This window comes from Pteropus medius, unplaced genomic scaffold (genome assembly GCF_902729225.1).
Source record: "Pteropus medius unplaced genomic scaffold, Ma_sr-lr_union100, whole genome shotgun sequence".
In the NCBI taxonomy this organism is placed as follows: Eukaryota; Metazoa; Chordata; class Mammalia; order Chiroptera; family Pteropodidae; genus Pteropus; species Pteropus medius.
Window position 1 is genome coordinate 25,635,111 of NW_024340696.1, and position 18,744 is coordinate 25,653,854.

Sequence of the window (18,744 nt, forward strand, 5' to 3'; positions counted from 1 at the left end):
ACACACACACACACACACAGACACACACACACACACTCACACTCACTCACACTCACTCTCACTCCCCTATACTCCTTTATAAAACATTGATGTGTACTTCTTAGATTGTTTTCTTGAGGCCATTCTGTTAGTCTCCTAAATTTTAGAGAATTCCTATTGTCATAATGCATGAATCCATGTCTAACTTTAGAACCGTTCGTATTTGTCAATGAAACTGATATGTACATTGAGAAAATTTTAACAAAACGAGAATTACTACTCCTTCATGTTCTTTCTGTTGCAGTTGGGTTGCTTATGAAAAGTCTGGATTTACAGGTCATCAGTATTTGCTTGAAGAAGGAGAATACAAGGACTGGAAAGATTGGGGAGGCTACAATGGAGAACTTCAGTCTTTACGGCCTATATTAGGTGTAAGTTAAAGAAAAGCTAATATTTGATCTTTTGGGGATAATAAATGGCTAGCCTTTGAATTTTGATTTTTTTCTTCTCAATAGGATTTTTCACATGCTCACATGATAATGTACAGCGAAAAAAACTTTGGACCCAAAGGTTCCAGTATTGACGTATTAGGAATTGTTGCCAATTTAAAGGAGACCGGATATGGAGTGAAGACACAGTCTATTAATGTACTCAGTGGAGTGTGAGTGAACTAACTGGGATTTTAAACATGGGTTTTACCTTGGTTTGTGTTAAATTCATAGATTCTCTGACAGAGTAGGCACTCAAGAAATAGCTCAACAACTAAACATTAAATCAGTCATTTAATACCTACTGCTACAATACTTCCATAACCACTTTTTAAAATCTTTCTCAGATCATCTTTTTTCATGTGTATTATAACACTGGAGTAGGGTTTTGGGTTTTATGGGAGAAATCTACAGATCCACTTCTGTTGTCGTTCTGCATGGAAACAGCTCGTGAATGTCTTACAATGAGAATCAAATAATAGTGATTTAATGAGAAACCTGAGGTTGGGACAAAGTCCTATTCCGTTTTCCTGTGGTGCTCCACCAGCTTCATTACATTTCTTTACTATTATTTTGACATAAAAATAATTGTTTCAGTGTACCTGGAGTTAGCAATTGAATGTTTTATTAATGTTAAACTAAGTTTTTATTGAAAGATGATTAGTCAAAACTCTTTGGGATGCAAGTGACTGCAAGGCGACCTAAATTGGCGTAAGTGATAAAAATGGAATTCATTGGCCTCCATAACTGAAAAGTCTTGGAGAATATTTTGCTCAGTCATGGCTAGATACAGGAGTTCAGTCGCTGTCATGAGAACTGGCTTCTATCACTCGACTTGGCTTTTTTCTGTGTCGGCTTCACTTTAGACAGGCCCCTTTCGCTGATTGCCTGTGGCAGTATCATTTGGCTTTTGTTCTTCTGTCTCACTACTTCCAGTGAGAAGAGGTTCTCTTTCCCACAAGAGTTCTGGGTTTGACTTTGATTCTGTAGGCTTAAGTCTTGTGCACCTGCCAAAATCAATCACTGTAGCCAAGGAGATGGCCATGCCTGCCTTATGTGCCCATCCCTGGAGCTGAGATATAGGGTCAGTCCTATGGGAGCCACCTATATGTGATTGGAGTGAGTAGTTTCCAAAGAACATCAGAAAGAATGGGGACAGATACCAGATGGGCAAAAAGAGATGTCTATTAGAGGGAGTTATACAGTTATTCTTATGATCCAGGCTGATGTCAGTTGTAATTTGTTGTAGGTAAGAGTATTCTTAAATGGTTATATGAAATCATTTGACATTGGTTTTGTTGAAAGTGTTTGATATTAGGTTTTATGCCATGACTAGTAACATAGGCTATTTGAATCATTCTAACCTCAACTATTGTATTTCATGGGGCCTCCCACAGTAGCCCTGGATATTTGAGATGTGTCTACAATGTAATATACTTTTACTATTAGTCATGTTCACCAAATTCTTGTGTATGCTGTCTTGGCAGAATGACATTAGAGACTTCTGGGTCTTTTATTCTTAACAAGAAATATCTTCTACTGGGTCCTGTTCTGGAGCCCTAACATTTTAGAATCTGCCATAGATAAAAGGTATGGTATGGCAGAAATCATCTGAAGTGTTGTTGTGGCTCTATCGTATTTTAGCTTGCCTTTAAAGGTAATTATTTGGAAGGAAAATACATTGACCAAGTCAATCTGGGGAAACAGCTGTACATTTTGATGCTCACCAGATGTGTTGGCTCTGTTAGCGCAGTCATGCACCCCCGAAGAGGAAGCAAAAGGATGCTGGGCAGAATTTCCTTAGGGCATTTGTGTAGATTATGTTGTAAGCACAGGCAGAATTATTGTACCCAGAGCCAGTCTTTCTTTTTTGCCCAGCCCTTGTTTATTTGAAATCAGTTTCCTTCATAAAATGTTGCTTTTATATGTTTCTATTTTTAGTTATTTCTAGTAGCATTTCCTGGCTTAGGCTTTTTTCTGGTTGTAGCAGTTGAGTTTTGATACTGGGGGAAGTTTAAAGGAGGTGTGCGTACGCGCCCATTTCACCACTTCCTTTCAAATTCTGTGGCTGTGGAAAGGCTTCTATTTTTACTAGGGCCAGCCGCTTCCTCATATTTCATTTTACAAATGTTTATTGAGATGTTATGTGTAAAGCATTATTTTACGTCCTCAAAGTCTGTATGTATGTGTGTGTGTGTGTATGTTATTATATATATATATGTTATTATATATATATTATTAGATATATATTACATAATTATTGCTACAAAAGTCATAGTGCTTCAGAAATCCACAGCAGACGGATTATTTTCCAGTTCGAACACAGAGAAGACTCTGGACGAGCTGGCACTGCAGTTGGGCCCTGTGGGACAGGAAGGGTCGAACTGTGCCAAGATTTGAGGGAGGAAGACTAACCTATTCATTTTTAATAGTTTCAAAGAAAAATAATTTTAACGACTTTATTCTTATTGGTAAATAAGCATTTTAGTTTGGGTCTTTATTTCTTGGTGTGGAAATCAAAGTCAGAAAAAAAATTTTTTTGAGGTTCTTGGTCTGTGAGAGTATCCCAAGAGGTTCACTATCACTTGGGCAATAAATGCCCTGGGTGGTAAACTAACTACGAGCTCTGAAAAAGAGACCAGCCTTCTGGAAAGATGCTCATGAATCTAATAGAGGTTTTAGGAACTGCATTCCGTTTCTTAATGTAGCATTACAAGAAATTTTTACACAGCCCTGCTAATCAATTCTAGTTCTATCCTATGCCCTTACTTAAATGGTAGAAACTGGGCACATTTTTTTAAAAAACTAAGAGAAAAATGAAATATTTCTTGAGTCCAGCTTAAAATACAAAAGAAAAAAACAAAACAAAACAAAAAACAAGTCCTATTGTTTTAAACTTTTTCCTCTTCCCCTCCCCAGAAAGGCTTGTTTGTCCTGCTGCCCTTAAATTCTGAGTCAGGATTCTACCAGGCTGGGACCTGCTTGTACTTATACTTGCCTCTCTCCCCCCACAATCCCTGCCAATCTTGTAAACAGAAAAGGGTTGGTTCACATGTACAGAATATGTTTAAACAAGGTCAGTAATTTTCTTTTTAAGATACTCAAGTATAAGTTATAAGTAGACTATAGATCATATATATATGTCAGAGATGCTCAGATCTGAGTTTTGGGGGGTTTTTTACCCTCATATTCATGGGTGATTCATCTGGGGCTGCATCTTAGAAAGAAAACAACACTAATGTCAATTCAAGTAAAATCTTAAATGGTTTTCCTGTTTCAACTTCAGTGAATTAGGTAGGCTTACTTGGGTGTTGGGTATTTTCTTACAAGTGATTTATTTTATAGGAAAATAAGAGTACTCACACTCGTTAGTAAAAAAAAAAAAAGTACTAAAGCTTCCTCCATGGCTTGCTCACTTGTTGCCTTCTCTCCTGTGTATTCAGTCTCTCCTTCTCACAGTCTTTTTCTCTTCCAAACCTTGAAGTCAATCAAGCAAAAAGGCCTTTTAACCAACCCTCTGTTCTCTGTAAACTCCGTGATAGATCTAGAGTCCTGCCAGGAATACTCTTTTGTGGTATAGCTTGTCCTCTTTTTTATTTTTAGCATAATTTCTTTTTTTAAATTTTATTTACCTATTTTTTATTTTTTTTATGCCTACAGCACCTGGTATTTCTAGGTGGTCTCCCATCCAAGTACTAACCAGGCCCGATCCTGCTTAGCTTCCCAGATCAGACGAGATCGGGCACGTTCAGGGTGGCATGGCCGTAGACCTCTCTTTTTTATTTTTAAGTCCTGGTTTTTGTAAAGTAGATTTTCTTGTTATGCAGATATTCCTCTCCACATAGTAAATGTTCCATGCTCCTGTCCTGCTTTCGCTTCTCTTCATAGCCAAAGGCTGTGTGAGCAGAGGTAAAACACACAGGTACTGAAGGCGGTACAACCTCATATGATGGCAGCACTGGCACCTGGGCCAACCCACTTTTAAATGAAAATACAAACTTTCACTAAGGTTAAGTGACCTCTTCAAAGTTATCTGAAAGTTAATGTCATGACCACAGCTAGAACCAGGTCTCCTCATTCCTCACCTCACAATTTAAAGAATAGGTTTTTTTAAGTTGCTAATGAAGTTCTGAAGCATGGGAGCATTATTTTCTGGAAGAGACCAACTGGTGCTTATAGTAATTTCTCTGTTCAAACAGCCAGGAGTGAGTGTACAGATGTTAGCAGTCGTAAGCTACTTCACTTGAGATTTTTGCAGTGTTCTTTTTCTTCTTGATGGCTGTTCGTTTCCTAGTAATGACTCTACTTGAGTTTTTAAGTCAAGCTCTTCAAATAGTAAAATCATAATCTGTTCTAATTATGAAGTGTGTGGACTATTCCAAGTATCACTTGAAGGGAGAATTTATAGGGCAAGTGGCAGTTCGGGTCATGAAGTGAAGAGACCTTGGTGAGCCTCGGGAGACTCAGTCATGCGTTCAGTCATCCCTGGCCACTAACCAGCTGTGTCACCTTGGACAGACAAGTCAGTTCCTATTCAGAACACACCAACAGATAATTTTATGTGATACTTCTTACTCACCTGTACGCTTTTGAGGGCAAGAATTTTGTCTTTTTCATCTTTGCATGGTAAACGGCTAATCGATGTTTGTTGAATGAATAAATGAATTGTTTTCTGTGTCTAGGTTTTCCCTTCTGTAAAATGGGGAAATCAGTACCTCTCTAGAATATTAAATGTGATAATAGATATGAAAGCATTTTGTAAAGTTCTCAGTATGCATAGAGGCATAAAGGCATTATTCCTTTGAGCTGTGAGAGAGCAGGGCAATGAATTGAGACACTGAGTTATCTCTTGATTATAACAGAACTGAAAAACTTTCTTCCCCTCAAAGACTTTATCTTTGGATAGGGAATAGCATCCAATATGTTGGTTTTGTTGATTTTACACTTAAAAAGATAGTGAAAACATTCCAAAGAGATCTATTTTTAGTATTTCTGAGAGTTTGTTCAATTTTGCTTATTATGTAGTCATATCATGTTGGAAATCCATAACAAAATTTTAGTTACTTAGCTGGGTTTTTTTTATTTTTTATTTTTAAGCATTTCTTCTGTCAATTTTTGTGTAATAGAGACAGCTTCCTGTAATGTCTTTCTGGAAAAATATTTTAATGTTAAAATAATTCTTACTTGCTCACTAAAAGAACTTTTACAGGTACTTTTTGAAAGTCTAAATTGTTTCCTTAGAATAGAATTAGAAAAAAAATACACACAAATATCTCCGTGGAAGCTTTCTCAAGGTATAGGATGGAATAAGTGAGAACACCAAAAAGTTCACTTAAAGATACTCTTTCATTTACCACTTTGTCATCCAGACAAACCTATTTGTTCCTAAAGGATTTATGGAGAATCAGAAAAATAAAGATTACTGATTAGTAAAACAAAGTTTCTATATGATACAGTTACCCAAATGTATGTTAGTTTTACTGTATATGTAAACTATGAACTATAACAAGTCACTGTTTTTGTTTCTTTAGATGGGTAGCCTATGAAAATCCTGACTTCACAGGAGAACAGTATATACTGGATAAAGGCTTTTATACCAGTTTTGAGGACTGGGGAGGAAAAAATTGTAAGATCTCTTCTGTGCAACCCATATGTTTGGTAAGGAGTTATATTTTTGTATGAGAATATTTAACTGAATTTTGGATTCCCTTAACGTGTAATACTTAACACTATAGAAGCTATTCTGAGATTGTTTTTAATAGTAATTGCTAATCTGGAAGAAAAAACTTTTTCAAGATATATGCTCTACTCATTTTCTTCTCTCTTCCCTTTAAAACTTTTTAGGATTCTTTCACTGGCCCAAGAAGAAGAAATCAGGTAACAAAAAAAAATTCAATTTTTTATAATTACGGCCTTCCATTGAAAAGCTGAACTTACGTGTAAAATACCAGACAGTTATGACATTTTGTTAGGTTTACCTATTTTTATGCCTTAAAGTATAACTGTATTTCTAAATTAGATTTAATTTTAATGCTTGATAGCACTGACCCATATCTGTACACTTCCTATAAAATGCTCTTAAGTAGAATTTTTTATCATTACATTGAATCAGTTTACATTAATACACTAAGATTAATGTTTCAAATATATGTGGTTATTGCAATAGAGTAAAATGAATTTTCATATTTGCTGTGTTCGCATTAGACATTTCATATGATCTCTTTTATATGGTCTCTCAGTGAAGCCTTTGAATGCTGACTGTCTACAGCAACCGAAATGTTACATTTGTTATTTAGGCTTTTTAATGGATGTGTTCAGATGGCCATAATTATAGAGGCACAAACACCACTGTAGTCTTCTTTATTGGTATGTGCAAGATTCTAATCAGTCAGCAAGTATCTTCCATTGAGAGGGAGTAAAACTATGCTACATTTCCAAAATATAGTTTCTTGTAAATGTTAGAACTGATGAACAATTACTTTTGGCCACAATAAAGCTTTAAAATGCCTCATAGCTTGTTACAACAGGTTGTTCTTTAGAAAGCTGCCTCTATTGTTGAATCATCCTTTGATGTCTCAGAATTAAACAAGCATGAATGGTGCAGCCAAAGTATTTCTAATTGATCATTAATGTAGTAGAAAATTAAAGGATTTATAAAATTTATACCAGTTTACTGTAATGAGCTAACAGGTTATGTTTGGGTCATTATTTCAAAGGTTGAATAATGTGTTTGCAAAATAATTTTATGTATTTCTCTTTCCTTTTTCAAAGATTCACTTGTTTTCGGAACCACAGTTTCAAGGTTCCAGTCACAGTTTTGAAGAAACGACAAGTCAAATTGATGATTCATTTTCCACCAAGTCTTGCAGGGTCTTAGGAGGCAGGTAAGTAGAGTGGACTGGCAGACAGAGCCTTATCACTAGGGGTGAGGGACATTGAATTTGCACACCGGCAAGTACTTAGTGGCCTCTTTAGGTGCTTAGTACTATATGAAACCACCAAATAATACAAGCCTCTGGTAGTGCTAAAGTATCCTTTGTAGCATCTGAGCGCGGGATGTTGGAGGATAATGGAGATCAGTGTGGACTGGAGAAGTTGAAGATCACCACCTCATTGTGCAATGGGATTCACACTAGGTTCTCTACTCTCTAGGATTGTCCCATCACCTGTAAAGGGACTCTAGATAATCTCTAAGGCACCTCCCAAGGTAGATTTTTTTACAGGTGGATAGAATAGGCATTCTGCATGCTAGGCGAGGGCATGGTTACACTGGTGTTTATGCTGATCAGGGAGTACCGACCCTCTCTAGCTGGGAGGTCTTTGTACTGGGGAGAGGAGAAGCAAGTTTGGACAGGGAGGGTGAGATCAGGTCTTGAAGGCTCCCCCTGAGCAAGACGGGAAAGGCAATAATATAGAAATGCCATGCTGAAAACAGTAGTTTTGCAAAAGCTTTACATTTACAGTAGAGCCCAAGGTCAGGGACAACTTGGTCAGGAAAACCTTAGAGCAACCTGTGCCAGACGTAATGAGGAACCAAGTCCAATAATAATAATAATAGTGCCTTTAATCATATAGTTCTTTATGGTCTAAACAGCACCATCATCTCACTTGCATTGCAAAGTGGAAAGAGCACTAGCTGTGCATTCAAACGTAGATTTACAGTTAAGCCTCATAGTTTATCAGCGCATACCTCCACCTCTGTCCAGGTTCCTCTTTATCCCCTACCCTGCTTCATTATTACCATCAGACATGTATTTTTTTGTTGTTGTTCATTTATTGTCTGTCTCAGCTCTCTAGAGTGTAAACTTCAGAACAGCAGGAACTTTGTTTTAGCCCAGCAATGGAAAAGTACCTGACACACACAATTAGTCCTCAATAAGCATTTGTTGTATTAAAAAAAAAAAAAAATGAAACAAAAATGCCCAACTGTTGTAGTGAACCATGGTGCATCACCATTTTACAATAATGCTGAGACCCAGAGAAGCTAAGTGACTTAAGTCATTATAGTATTTTGACTCCTGGCCTAGTGCAGAGGTGTTGAAAACAAGGATAAAGGAATGTGAGAGAAATTTTGAGAGGGAACCAGTAGACCCAGGTGACTGACTAGCTATGAAGGTCGAGGTATTATTCAGAGGACTCCAAGGGCTTGACAAACTACACTGGCCAGAAGAATGGTGACACTGATGAGAGGACAAGGAAGGCTGGAAGCTGGAGAGGTAAAAACATGAATAACTTCCTGGAGAAAGAAGTTTTATTTTCCCAATGCAAAGCTAACAACTGACTTATTATGAAAAAATATTTGCCACAAGATTAAATGCAGTAAATATGTCCAGATATTTTTGAAGCAAGCACACTGTTAGCATAAGCATATGTTTATTTTATAGCATGCCACCTCTAAAAGTCAGACTTTTTGAATAGGAATCACTCAAATCACATATTGCACATGTGTGTGTGTGGTTTTTCCTACTGTAGCTGGGTTGTATATGATGGAGAAAATTTCTCCGGTAACCAATATGTGTTGGAAGAAGGCCACTATCCTTGTCTCTCTGCAATGGGATGCCTGCCTGGAGCAACCGTGAAATCTCTTCGTTTTATAGATGTGGTGAGTATGGCAGTGTGACTACAGTGTAACAAAGATGTATAGTTCACACAGCTGATGGTCAGAGCAAGAAACCTGCAAGTAGACCTACTCGGGACTTAAAGTCAGAGGCAGAAAAACAGCTGCAGTAGAACTTTACATCCCAGAATTTTCCGGTCTTTTTTGATCTTTAACATGTAAGTTTTTTGTTTGCTGTTTTCTTAGACTTCAGGTAAAGTATTGAGTCCATCATGGCACATAATTGTCATGGGTTAGTTCAAGGTCCCTCTCCTGTGTTGTTTTTTTTTTCCATTTCATACCTAATCCCCATTTCCATTGCTTTCCCCTTTACAGGCACTGTTCTAAAGTGTTTGAGATGCAGCTTGGATATTCTTATAAAATGTTTTCCCAAAAAATCTATATTTAGGCTTTTGATTTATTAGTTTTTTGCTGTAGTTCTCATTGTATTATAAACATAACAATACTTACATTAAAAATTTTTAAGAGCTGTCCATTATGCTGTAGGTATTTCTAGTTTATTGATTCTAATTAGTACAAGTATTCTATCACATTTGTTCATTAAAAAAAATTTTTAACATTTTTTTATTTTTCCCTCCCTGCCCCCCCAGTAACCACTAGTCCATTATCCATGAGTCTGTTTGTTTGTCCTGTTCATTTGTTGCTTTTAGGTTTATATCCCACATTTAAGTGATATCATCTGATTTTCAACCTTTTCTGTCTGGCTTATTTCGCTTAATATGATTATTTCAAGGTCCATCCAAGTTGCAAATGGCAGTATTTCATCTCTTCTTATGGCTGAGTAATATTCCTTTGTATATATATTCCATCACCATACTTTTTATTTAATCCTCACATGTATCCCTACGTACTTGTGTGAGAGTCTCAGGCAAGTATATTAAAGAGTGGATTTGCCAGATTTTGTGTGCATGAATATGCAGTTTCACTAAACTGCCAAATTCTACCACTTCAGATTCTTGCTGGCAGTGCATGAGTGTTCTCGGCTCCCACATCATTCTAATTTTTGTCCATTTGAAGGAATTGGGCAGAAAGTATTCTCATTGTTGTGTTAATTTGTGTTTCACTATTAGGTTGGTATCTCATAAACTTAATAGTCATTTGGGTTTTCTGTCCAATGAATTGCCTATTTATATCCTTTGTCTGGCTCTTTATTTAGTTTCTTGTATCTTTTGTTATTAATTGCAGAAATTTCATAGTTTTTAAATCTGTTACTGCTTTAGAGATGTGCAGGCAAATGGCTTTTCCCAGTTTACCACGTATGTGCCAATCCAGATTACAGTGCCCCTTTTTGAACTACATCTTTAATTTTGATGTAGTCAAAGCAACATTCAGTAGAACAAAACTGCAAGATAATGTTCACGTTAGTCTGAATGTCTGTAGTTTGGGAAATATTTTTTTGGTAGCTGATCTCTCATAAAAAGCTTTAAACATATATAGTTGATTTTAGTTTTAAAGGCAGAAAGAATTAGCTTTATCTCATCCCTTACTGCCTGTTCAATTAAAATGTTGACCTTTCTTGAGATGTGAAAATAGTAGCAGTGAAACAGGGAATGATGTGGTAAGATTCATTTGTTTACGGGTATCACAAACCATCTCTACGCATTAATCTGTTTACTGGCCAACAAAACCTACATGTCAGGGCACATTCACGTAAATGAAACAGTAAGTCTCACACCCTTGCCACAAAACTTTAACAGGTAGGGAATTTTTGATGTATCATTTATGATTTTAGGATTATTATCATTAGAGATTAGTTTAAGGTCATGAGGGTCTATAATTTGAAAATAAATGAGTTTGAACATCAGGCTTCCATCTTGTTTTTTTCTCTCCTCCTAATAATTATTCCTACAGGAAAGTTGGGGAGCATGAATGCACAGAATCATTGTCTACTGACAATTAAAACAACAAAAAAAGGCAGTTGAAACTGCATTCAAGGTTGCCTGATTAACAGTTACCACTGGACGCCAAAGACTGCAGTAGCCCTCTGACCCTCACTATTTATGTCCATAGCAGTCCCAGCCCCTCTTTATCTCAATAGAAAATGGCAAGATTGAAAGAACTGACATTCCATTCTTTGTGCCTAGGATATCTTGCTCCCTCCCCCACCCCTGCCAGCTTTAAAACACTACTTACATTTACCTGCCCTCAGTGCAATAGGAAAACTTCCTGCCCCTCCCTCCTTCCCCTCTTTAGCTCTGGAGTATATTAACACCCAGACTTTCTGGGAAACGGAGTTTGACGGGCCAAGTCTGGCCAGATCTTCTATTCCATCCTTGGAACAAGATGATTTTTGCATAATTTCAAGTTATTATCAAAGATGAGTAACTGAACAGTATCTTTGTTCCTAAACAGGAATTTTCTGAACCAACAATTATTCTTTTTGAAAGAGAAGTCTTCAAAGGAAAAAAGATTGAACTTAATGCAGAAACAGTTAACCTCCGATCCCTAGGATTCAACACACAGATACGCTCTGTTCAGGTGATTGGTGGCATGTAAGTGAGTTACTTGTTTATTCAATAGACGAATAGAAGAATCGATTCTAAAAATTAAATTTGATTTTATTTCTCTCCTACATTACCTTAAACAAATTGACACATAACCCCCTATTTTCTGTAAGGGTTAATAATTATGTACTTTCACAGTATACCTTTTCCATATGGGAAAAGCCATATGTGAGGCGACTTTCATCTCTTCCTCCAGACTGTTAGTTTGCTTAAGGACTTTGTCTTTCACACCTCTCAGAGTACTTAGGGGAATGCTTTGAAAAGCAGTGCTCAGTAAATTTATTGAGCACTTTTTTAACAAGTAAGAAAGAGAGAGCTAATTTTTCTTGTCTTTTGAAAGACCAAGTCCTTTGATTTTGGAGTAAGGTCTGGGATTTCCCTTTAGCTAGGAGATGCTAACTAGCAGATGCTATGCATGATTAAAGGTCAACATGGCATCTCAACTTTGAATAACTGTAAAGATAAGATGCAAAAATAAGTAAGAACTATCAATGTAATGTTTTTAAGAAAGTATTCTTTCAAAAAAACAGGTTTTGTCTGCCTGTATATATTAAATGTTGGAGGCGATTGTAGCTATTTAAAAAACAATCACCGGAGTGCTAGAATTATGGGTGATATTTTTTTCAGCAGGTTTTAATTTCTTTTTATGATAAAATGATCAAGATGATAACATTTTAGAGTTTCAGGATTAAAAGTCAAGAACACCCTTCCTTGATGTAACAGATCAGCCAGAGAGGAAGGCTGCTGGGTTGCCTGCATGCCATTGTGTGCTGGAACCTGTACTTGCTCAGGTGTGGGCACCAGCATCTCTAGGAGACCCGAGTTTCTTTAGCAGTTTTCTGAATTGAGAAAGATTACTCATTTTAGACAAAAATTTATTTTTTACCTAATTATCCCTTATATAGTACTTACCACATGCCACACACAAAGAACTTTACAAATATTAACTATTCAAATAAAAGACCCATTATTACAACTGAAAATGTTTTATGAAAAGCTCACAGGAAGTACTGGGCTGTCCCACTAAAAGACTATCCTCTCTATTTCACTGCTTTATTGGAGGGAAAAACTTACCTATTCTCCTCAAGAATGGATCTTTTCTGGCATTACTCATGTACCAAGAATTTGCTGTTTGTCAAGAAATGGGTGTTTTAAGTGTTTTAGAAAATAAGGTAGTTTCCTTCTCGCATGTATGTTTACAGTATAAAGCTCAGTCTAAAAATTGGAAGCATTCTAAAAATAAGTGTAATTGGGGCCCACAGACAAATGGATATTGTAGCTTACTTGCGGTTACTACTTTTTTTTCCAGATGGGTTACTTATGAATATGGCAATTACAGGGGTCGACAGTTCCTACTGTCACCAGCAGAAATACCTAATTGGTATGAATTCAGTGGCTGTCACCAAATAGGTTCTCTACGACCTTTTGTTCAGGTATTTTTTTCTTCTTCGTGCTTTGAATAGACTCTGAATTTTTTTGGTGGGGAGTAAATATAATTCTAATTTTCAGTTTCAATTTTAAGTTTGAAATTGGCCCCTCCCTTTACCTACCCAGATTCCGGAATTGGGGCTCTGTTTCTGGTGTTAAGAGGCTGTGCCTGCTTTCAGAAATGCTACCATGCCTCACATCAAAACACGGCATGTCCCAAGGCTTGGGATGTCCATAGGTGGTAGGCTCCCTGCCCCAGGCACTTCTTTGAAATTTTGTCAAAATCTTACCGAGAAAATCCTAAAGTCTCTGTGACTCTTGGGTATAGTAATTATCCTTAATCCAACCTTGCCTTGGATTCTGCCCCAACTGTTGATGCTTGCTCAGTACTTCTAACAGTACAACTTATATATGATTACTACTGGGGTTTTTGTCTTCTAGAAACGAATTTATTTCAGACTTCGAAACAAAGCAACAGGGTTATTCATGTCAACCAATGGAAACCTAGAGGATCTGAAGCTTCTGCGAATACAGGTCATGGAGGACGTTGGTGCGGATGATCAGATTTGGATTTATCAAGAAGGATGCATCAAATGCAGGGTGAGCTTTCAGGATTAGACAAAGGTCTGGGATAGCATCTTCAAGTAGATGCTATTTCATGATTCCTGGAGCACTTTCAGGGTTTTCATGAAAATATTTCTTAGCTCTTATAAAACCAGTCTAGGAACTTAAAATGAGAGGTAAATCTAACACTGATCCAAGATAGAGTATCTACATCTATACGTGACTTTTACATAGTCATAGAAAAAGGAAGTATCTGTTATTCTTTTTTCTTAGTCTACTTGTTATAGAAATAAACTATAAGCCCCAACATTATTAAAACAAATCACTCTTGGTTGTTTTGGAGGACCTCACAGACTAGGACACAGAGTGAATAGGTATCACTCTATGTAGGACACAGTCCATTTCCTAAGTGTCAATCATACCTTGTAAAATGGAAAACACTCCATTCTCCCTCTCGCATCATTCTTGCCATAATACACATTTAAGAGCAGAATGTAGTAAGATTTTATGAGAGAAGCTCATGCTTCAACTGTAGATATTCTTTTTAGCTCCTTGATTTAATGGGCTTGACTGTTTGCTCCTGATTTTTTTTTTTTAACTTGGTGCTCCATGAGTCACAAGAAGGCATACAGCCTTGTGAAAGGCTTGTTAATTAGGTCTGTTGAGCTTGAGGGAGAATCCTTTCTGTAAACAGAAGTACTGTTTAGACATGCATAGAATAGCATGAGCTATAATATGGAAGCATAAAAAAAAAAAACAACAATTTCTGCCTTTGAACTAAAAAATTCAATGAAACACTACCTTTCATCAATAATTTCTAACAAACATTTCAATGAGAGAAAGTAAAGTGTCCTAGATTATCACAATCTTTTTATCTCAATATAGAATAGTATACTTTTCATAGGCATTTTCTGTAACAGTGTGTGTTAATGTCATGTGAACATTGTTTATATATTAAGGGTAGATTCACTTCAGGTAAGGACTCATAACACTTTTGATTTAAAACATACTTTACTACATTTGTATTCTTTTTTTATAGTTGGGTAGTACGCCTTTTGAGAAAATTTTAGACATTTCTTGTGACAGACAAGAAAAATTAATACATGGAATTTCACGTTTAAAAATGATAAAACACCCTTTTAGACACTTCAGTGCTACACAGCCTTCAAAATGAGAGATGCAGCCATATTTAAGAAGTGTCAAGGAAGGAGAGTAGGTATGTCTGGGGGAGATTTAGCTACAGACCCAGCCTTAGGTCACAGTCATTTCTGGGAGGGGAAAAATATCTTGATTGGCAGATTTAATATTCTAAGGGCAGACATTTCTTACAAAAATTGAGTACTTTTCATCCCTCGTTACCTGAACTAAAGGGCATAAATATTTGTTGTTTGATCCAGTTACCTGGGCTAAAAGCTGAAATGCCTCATACAGGATAAATGAAGCTAGGATTTAAGATAACTTTAAATCAATTTAAACAGGGAACTGATTACAGTGATACCTGAACATGCATCCATCTCTAAGCTACCTTGTCTTTTGCACTAAGCAGATAGCAGAAGATTGCTGCCTGACGATTGTGGGGAGCCTCGTAACCTCTGGATCTAAGCTGGGCCTGGCCCTCGACCAGAATGTCGACAGTCAGTTCTGGAGCATGAAGTCAGATGGCAGGATCTATAGCAAGTTGAAGCCAAATTTAGTTTTAGATATCAAAGGTAAGGATCATTTCCTTTATTTGCTTTGTTGTGTCTTTCTTTAGTTTACTAAAAATCTATACTTTTGAAAATGACGAGTGTACTAAGCCACAGTGCTGTACACTTTACAGACATTCTCATGTGATCTTCGCAGCAATTAAGAGATCTGTGTTATCCCTTCCCTCCCGTCCCATTTTACAACCCAAAACTCTGAGGCTCAGAGGGGTTAATCAGTTTGGCCATGATCTCATACCCTAAGTGTTGAGGTAGAACCTGGATATGGATGGTCTTCAAACCATTTATTTTAGTATAAATGTTAGTCTAAAAATCACAAATTAAAAGGCTGTGATCTCACTTAATGTACTTGATGAATCTGATGTATATGCAGATAACCTTTCATTGAAAAACCTAACAGGAATTAACACAGCCAAGAGGATTTCAACAGTACATCTGTTAATCCAGAGCAAATCGATGGTGCTTGGGAAGAATACACTTTATCTGCATCAGAATCACCTGGAGGACTTATTAAAATACAGACTGCTAGGCCCCATCCTCAGTTTCTGATGCAGTAGGTCTGGGGTGGGGCCTGAGAATCTGCATTTCTAACAAGTTTCCAGGTGTTGCCCTTACTGCTAGGAGAACCATTGATAATTTAAAAACATAAAGCAAAACTGACTTCCTAACATAGACACAGGAGTTCAGTGAACTATTGTTGCTGCTGACAAGCAAACGAAGTATGTTTTATTCATGTCATATACGGTAATTTTGCTTTAAATTATTAATGAAGACTTTCTATTTCATATCAGGAAAGCCAACATGATTATGTTTAGAAATTTAGTAAAATGGTGATAATGTAACCATACTATAACAAATACTCCATTTTTTAAAATTGCTAGACAGTTGGCTCAGTTTTACTTTACTCATGATTCTCGGCCAAAGCTGTCATTAAAAATTGATTTAGGGGTAAAAAACAGCTGCAACTTGGTTTTAAAATAATTTTTTTGGATAATGGAGAACAAGCCTGAAGATTTTCATCAGAGGCTTTGGTAACTGCATGGGGAGAAGTAGCTGTCCCTTTTATGTTATCTCCAGGCGAGTCGAGTAGCCAACCCACTTAACAATAGCATTAGAATTCATAAGGAACCTGAGAAGGTGGAAGGCTGCTCAGAGGCAAACTAAGTTTGAGGCAAAGGCAGAGGACTATATTAGAGAATACAAATTAAGCAGTATACAACAGGCTGGATGGGGACCAAAAATCATCCATCATATGAAATGCAAGCAAGACGCTCAGATATAAGATAATAAAGGCAATATTCAGAAAATGTTAATATAAGTATACCACCTTCACATTACATTAGGGACAAGATTTGTCATTTGTAGACATTCTACAGATATCAGCCTGAGATTGAAACTGGTTAAGAATCACTCACTCAGACTTTTATTTTTATTTCCATCAACTCATGGAACTGGAACTCTTCATTCTATTCAAGATTGTTTCAAAACCTCCATAGAAGCCAAAAAAAAAAAAAAAGACATAATTAGAAACATGGATTCATGTTTCTTACAAATGTGATCAGTTTCCTGTGTCCAGGGTTAAGGTCACTGTAATCCTTATGAACTAGTTTCTTAGAGTATTTCTTTTATTCTTTCAACATGTATTTATTGGGTACCCACTATGTGGAAGGCTCTGTGCTAGACAATGGGGGTACCAAAGAGGGGAAAAAAAAATGAATACTACCTGGGCTTCGGAGGGCTTACCTTCTAGAAGCTCCAGGCATATAGGATTTTTTTTCCCCCCACCTGCTACCGGGCTTCTAGTTTTGACTCTGACAAGAGCTGTGGGATTCTAGGAGGTTCCTCGTTAGGACTTGACTTTTAAAGTTCCAAGGTTCCTTCCTAAAAAGCATTAAAATTAGTCAAATGGCTCTTGAGTAAGGATATGTGAACTTTCCTGTATGTGAACTCTAGTATGGTACCTGCAATAGTGACGTAATGGCTTGTTAAACTTAATTTAAATCTGTCTCCAAATGTGGGAGCATGGTGCCATCTTGTGGACACTAGCGAGTAGTCCATGTATCCTACATACTGTGCAAGGGAAATCTCTCTGGTCCACTTAATAGGAGAATGGTTTTTATTAGCTACAACTATTAAACCATTTGTTACCTACTGGTATTGCCATAAGATTTATTAGACCAAGTGTCTTTCTCCTGGTGTTTGGGGAGCGAGTTGTTTGGTAGACATTCATGTATTATTCCAGACCACATGCATTGACAACCGTGAAAGCTGATTCATGCTCACTTTAAAAACATCAGAAATCTGGGATGATTTTAAGTCTCCCCAAAGGCAGAAGAATAAATCAGATATTTTTAAAGAACTTTCTAGTCTTCACGATTCTAATTAGAATTATGCCGTAATATAACAAAAAGTATGTTAACATATTATAATCCTGAAGAATGAAATAAAGAAGACATTGTGACCTTAATATTTTCTGAAATCTCAAGTATAGTGTGTGTGTCTCAGTGAAGACAATAGGGTTTCCTGGGAGTAGTAACTTTTTCCATTGCAAACTTACACTAAAAAGGTCCAAGGCACACTGCCCTTGTACTCTATCCTACACCTAGCTGTATAGAGACTCTAGATTAATCAGTGATGATAAACCAATCTCTTATAAGAGTAATACTGTAGGAGATGATTTCCTCCCCCAAATACCAAGATCTATGGAGTAAGTTATCAGACCTTTTAGACATTTTGTAAATGCTTTAAAAGAGAATAATAACATCTAATTCTTAGCCTGAGGCTGCAATATGATTTCAATACCAGTCACACTTACCCTGCATCTAGATGAACAGATTTTTATCTTGATGGAGTCCTTGGTGATATAACCTTGGTGTAGAGGCTTATGTTAGAAAAGGATAAGGTATCTGAAAGGATGTTTATTTCACACTGGAAAAAAATCAGATGACCCTTTTGTTAACACTTCTCCATTGCAAGAACAGACCACGAGGCTGTTTTTAACACTAAAGTATCTAAAATATCTAGTAGGCACCCTTGGAAAATAATGGACATTCTAGTGAAAGGGAATAGAGACCATACTAGTTTTATAGAACAATAGAACCCAGCACCTGAAATGCTACGAATTCTTATACACCAAAGCCTGAGTTCCCAGTAGTGGGCGCACTTCTAGGTGTCATTCAAACCTCCCCTTTGACCTAATACAGCCATTTCTCATTGTTCATACAAAACCTGTTCCATCTGACAACCATTTCACTGCTGTCAGGCCTGCCTGTTTTTTCCTCACTGGTATCTTGAATCCCCATTCCATCACTGAATGTATTTCACAGTCTCTGCACCTTTTCCATTCTCTAGATTCTTCCCTGTTTCCCCCAATTTCAGATATTTTAAAAGGGACTATGGACGAGATTTTAAGACTTGAGTAGGAAAAGGAGCCCCAGGAAGTCGGACACCCTGTGTGGAGC

The 18,744-nt window shown here is 36.9% G+C and overlaps 1 protein-coding gene and 1 pseudogene across 1 annotated transcript in view; one reads left to right on the forward strand and one right to left on the reverse strand.

Moving 5' to 3' along the window:
- The window catches only part of LOC120607849 (beta/gamma crystallin domain-containing protein 1-like), a 45,741-nt gene that overhangs the window by 25,096 nt on the left and 1,901 nt on the right, over positions 1-18,744 (forward strand). Inside the window, exons 10-19 of the mRNA XM_039869593.1 lie at positions 284-410; positions 495-640; positions 5,999-6,125; positions 6,312-6,344; positions 7,239-7,351; positions 8,940-9,069; positions 11,437-11,576; positions 12,898-13,021; positions 13,458-13,616; positions 15,127-15,289. Of these exons, the coding sequence (XP_039725527.1) occupies positions 284-410; positions 495-640; positions 5,999-6,125; positions 6,312-6,344; positions 7,239-7,351; positions 8,940-9,069; positions 11,437-11,576; positions 12,898-13,021; positions 13,458-13,616; positions 15,127-15,289 (1,262 nt within the window). The remainder of the gene's footprint in view (positions 1-283; positions 411-494; positions 641-5,998; positions 6,126-6,311; positions 6,345-7,238; positions 7,352-8,939; positions 9,070-11,436; positions 11,577-12,897; positions 13,022-13,457; positions 13,617-15,126; positions 15,290-18,744) is intronic.
- LOC120610855 (uncharacterized) lies at positions 4,119-4,237 on the reverse strand (annotated as a pseudogene).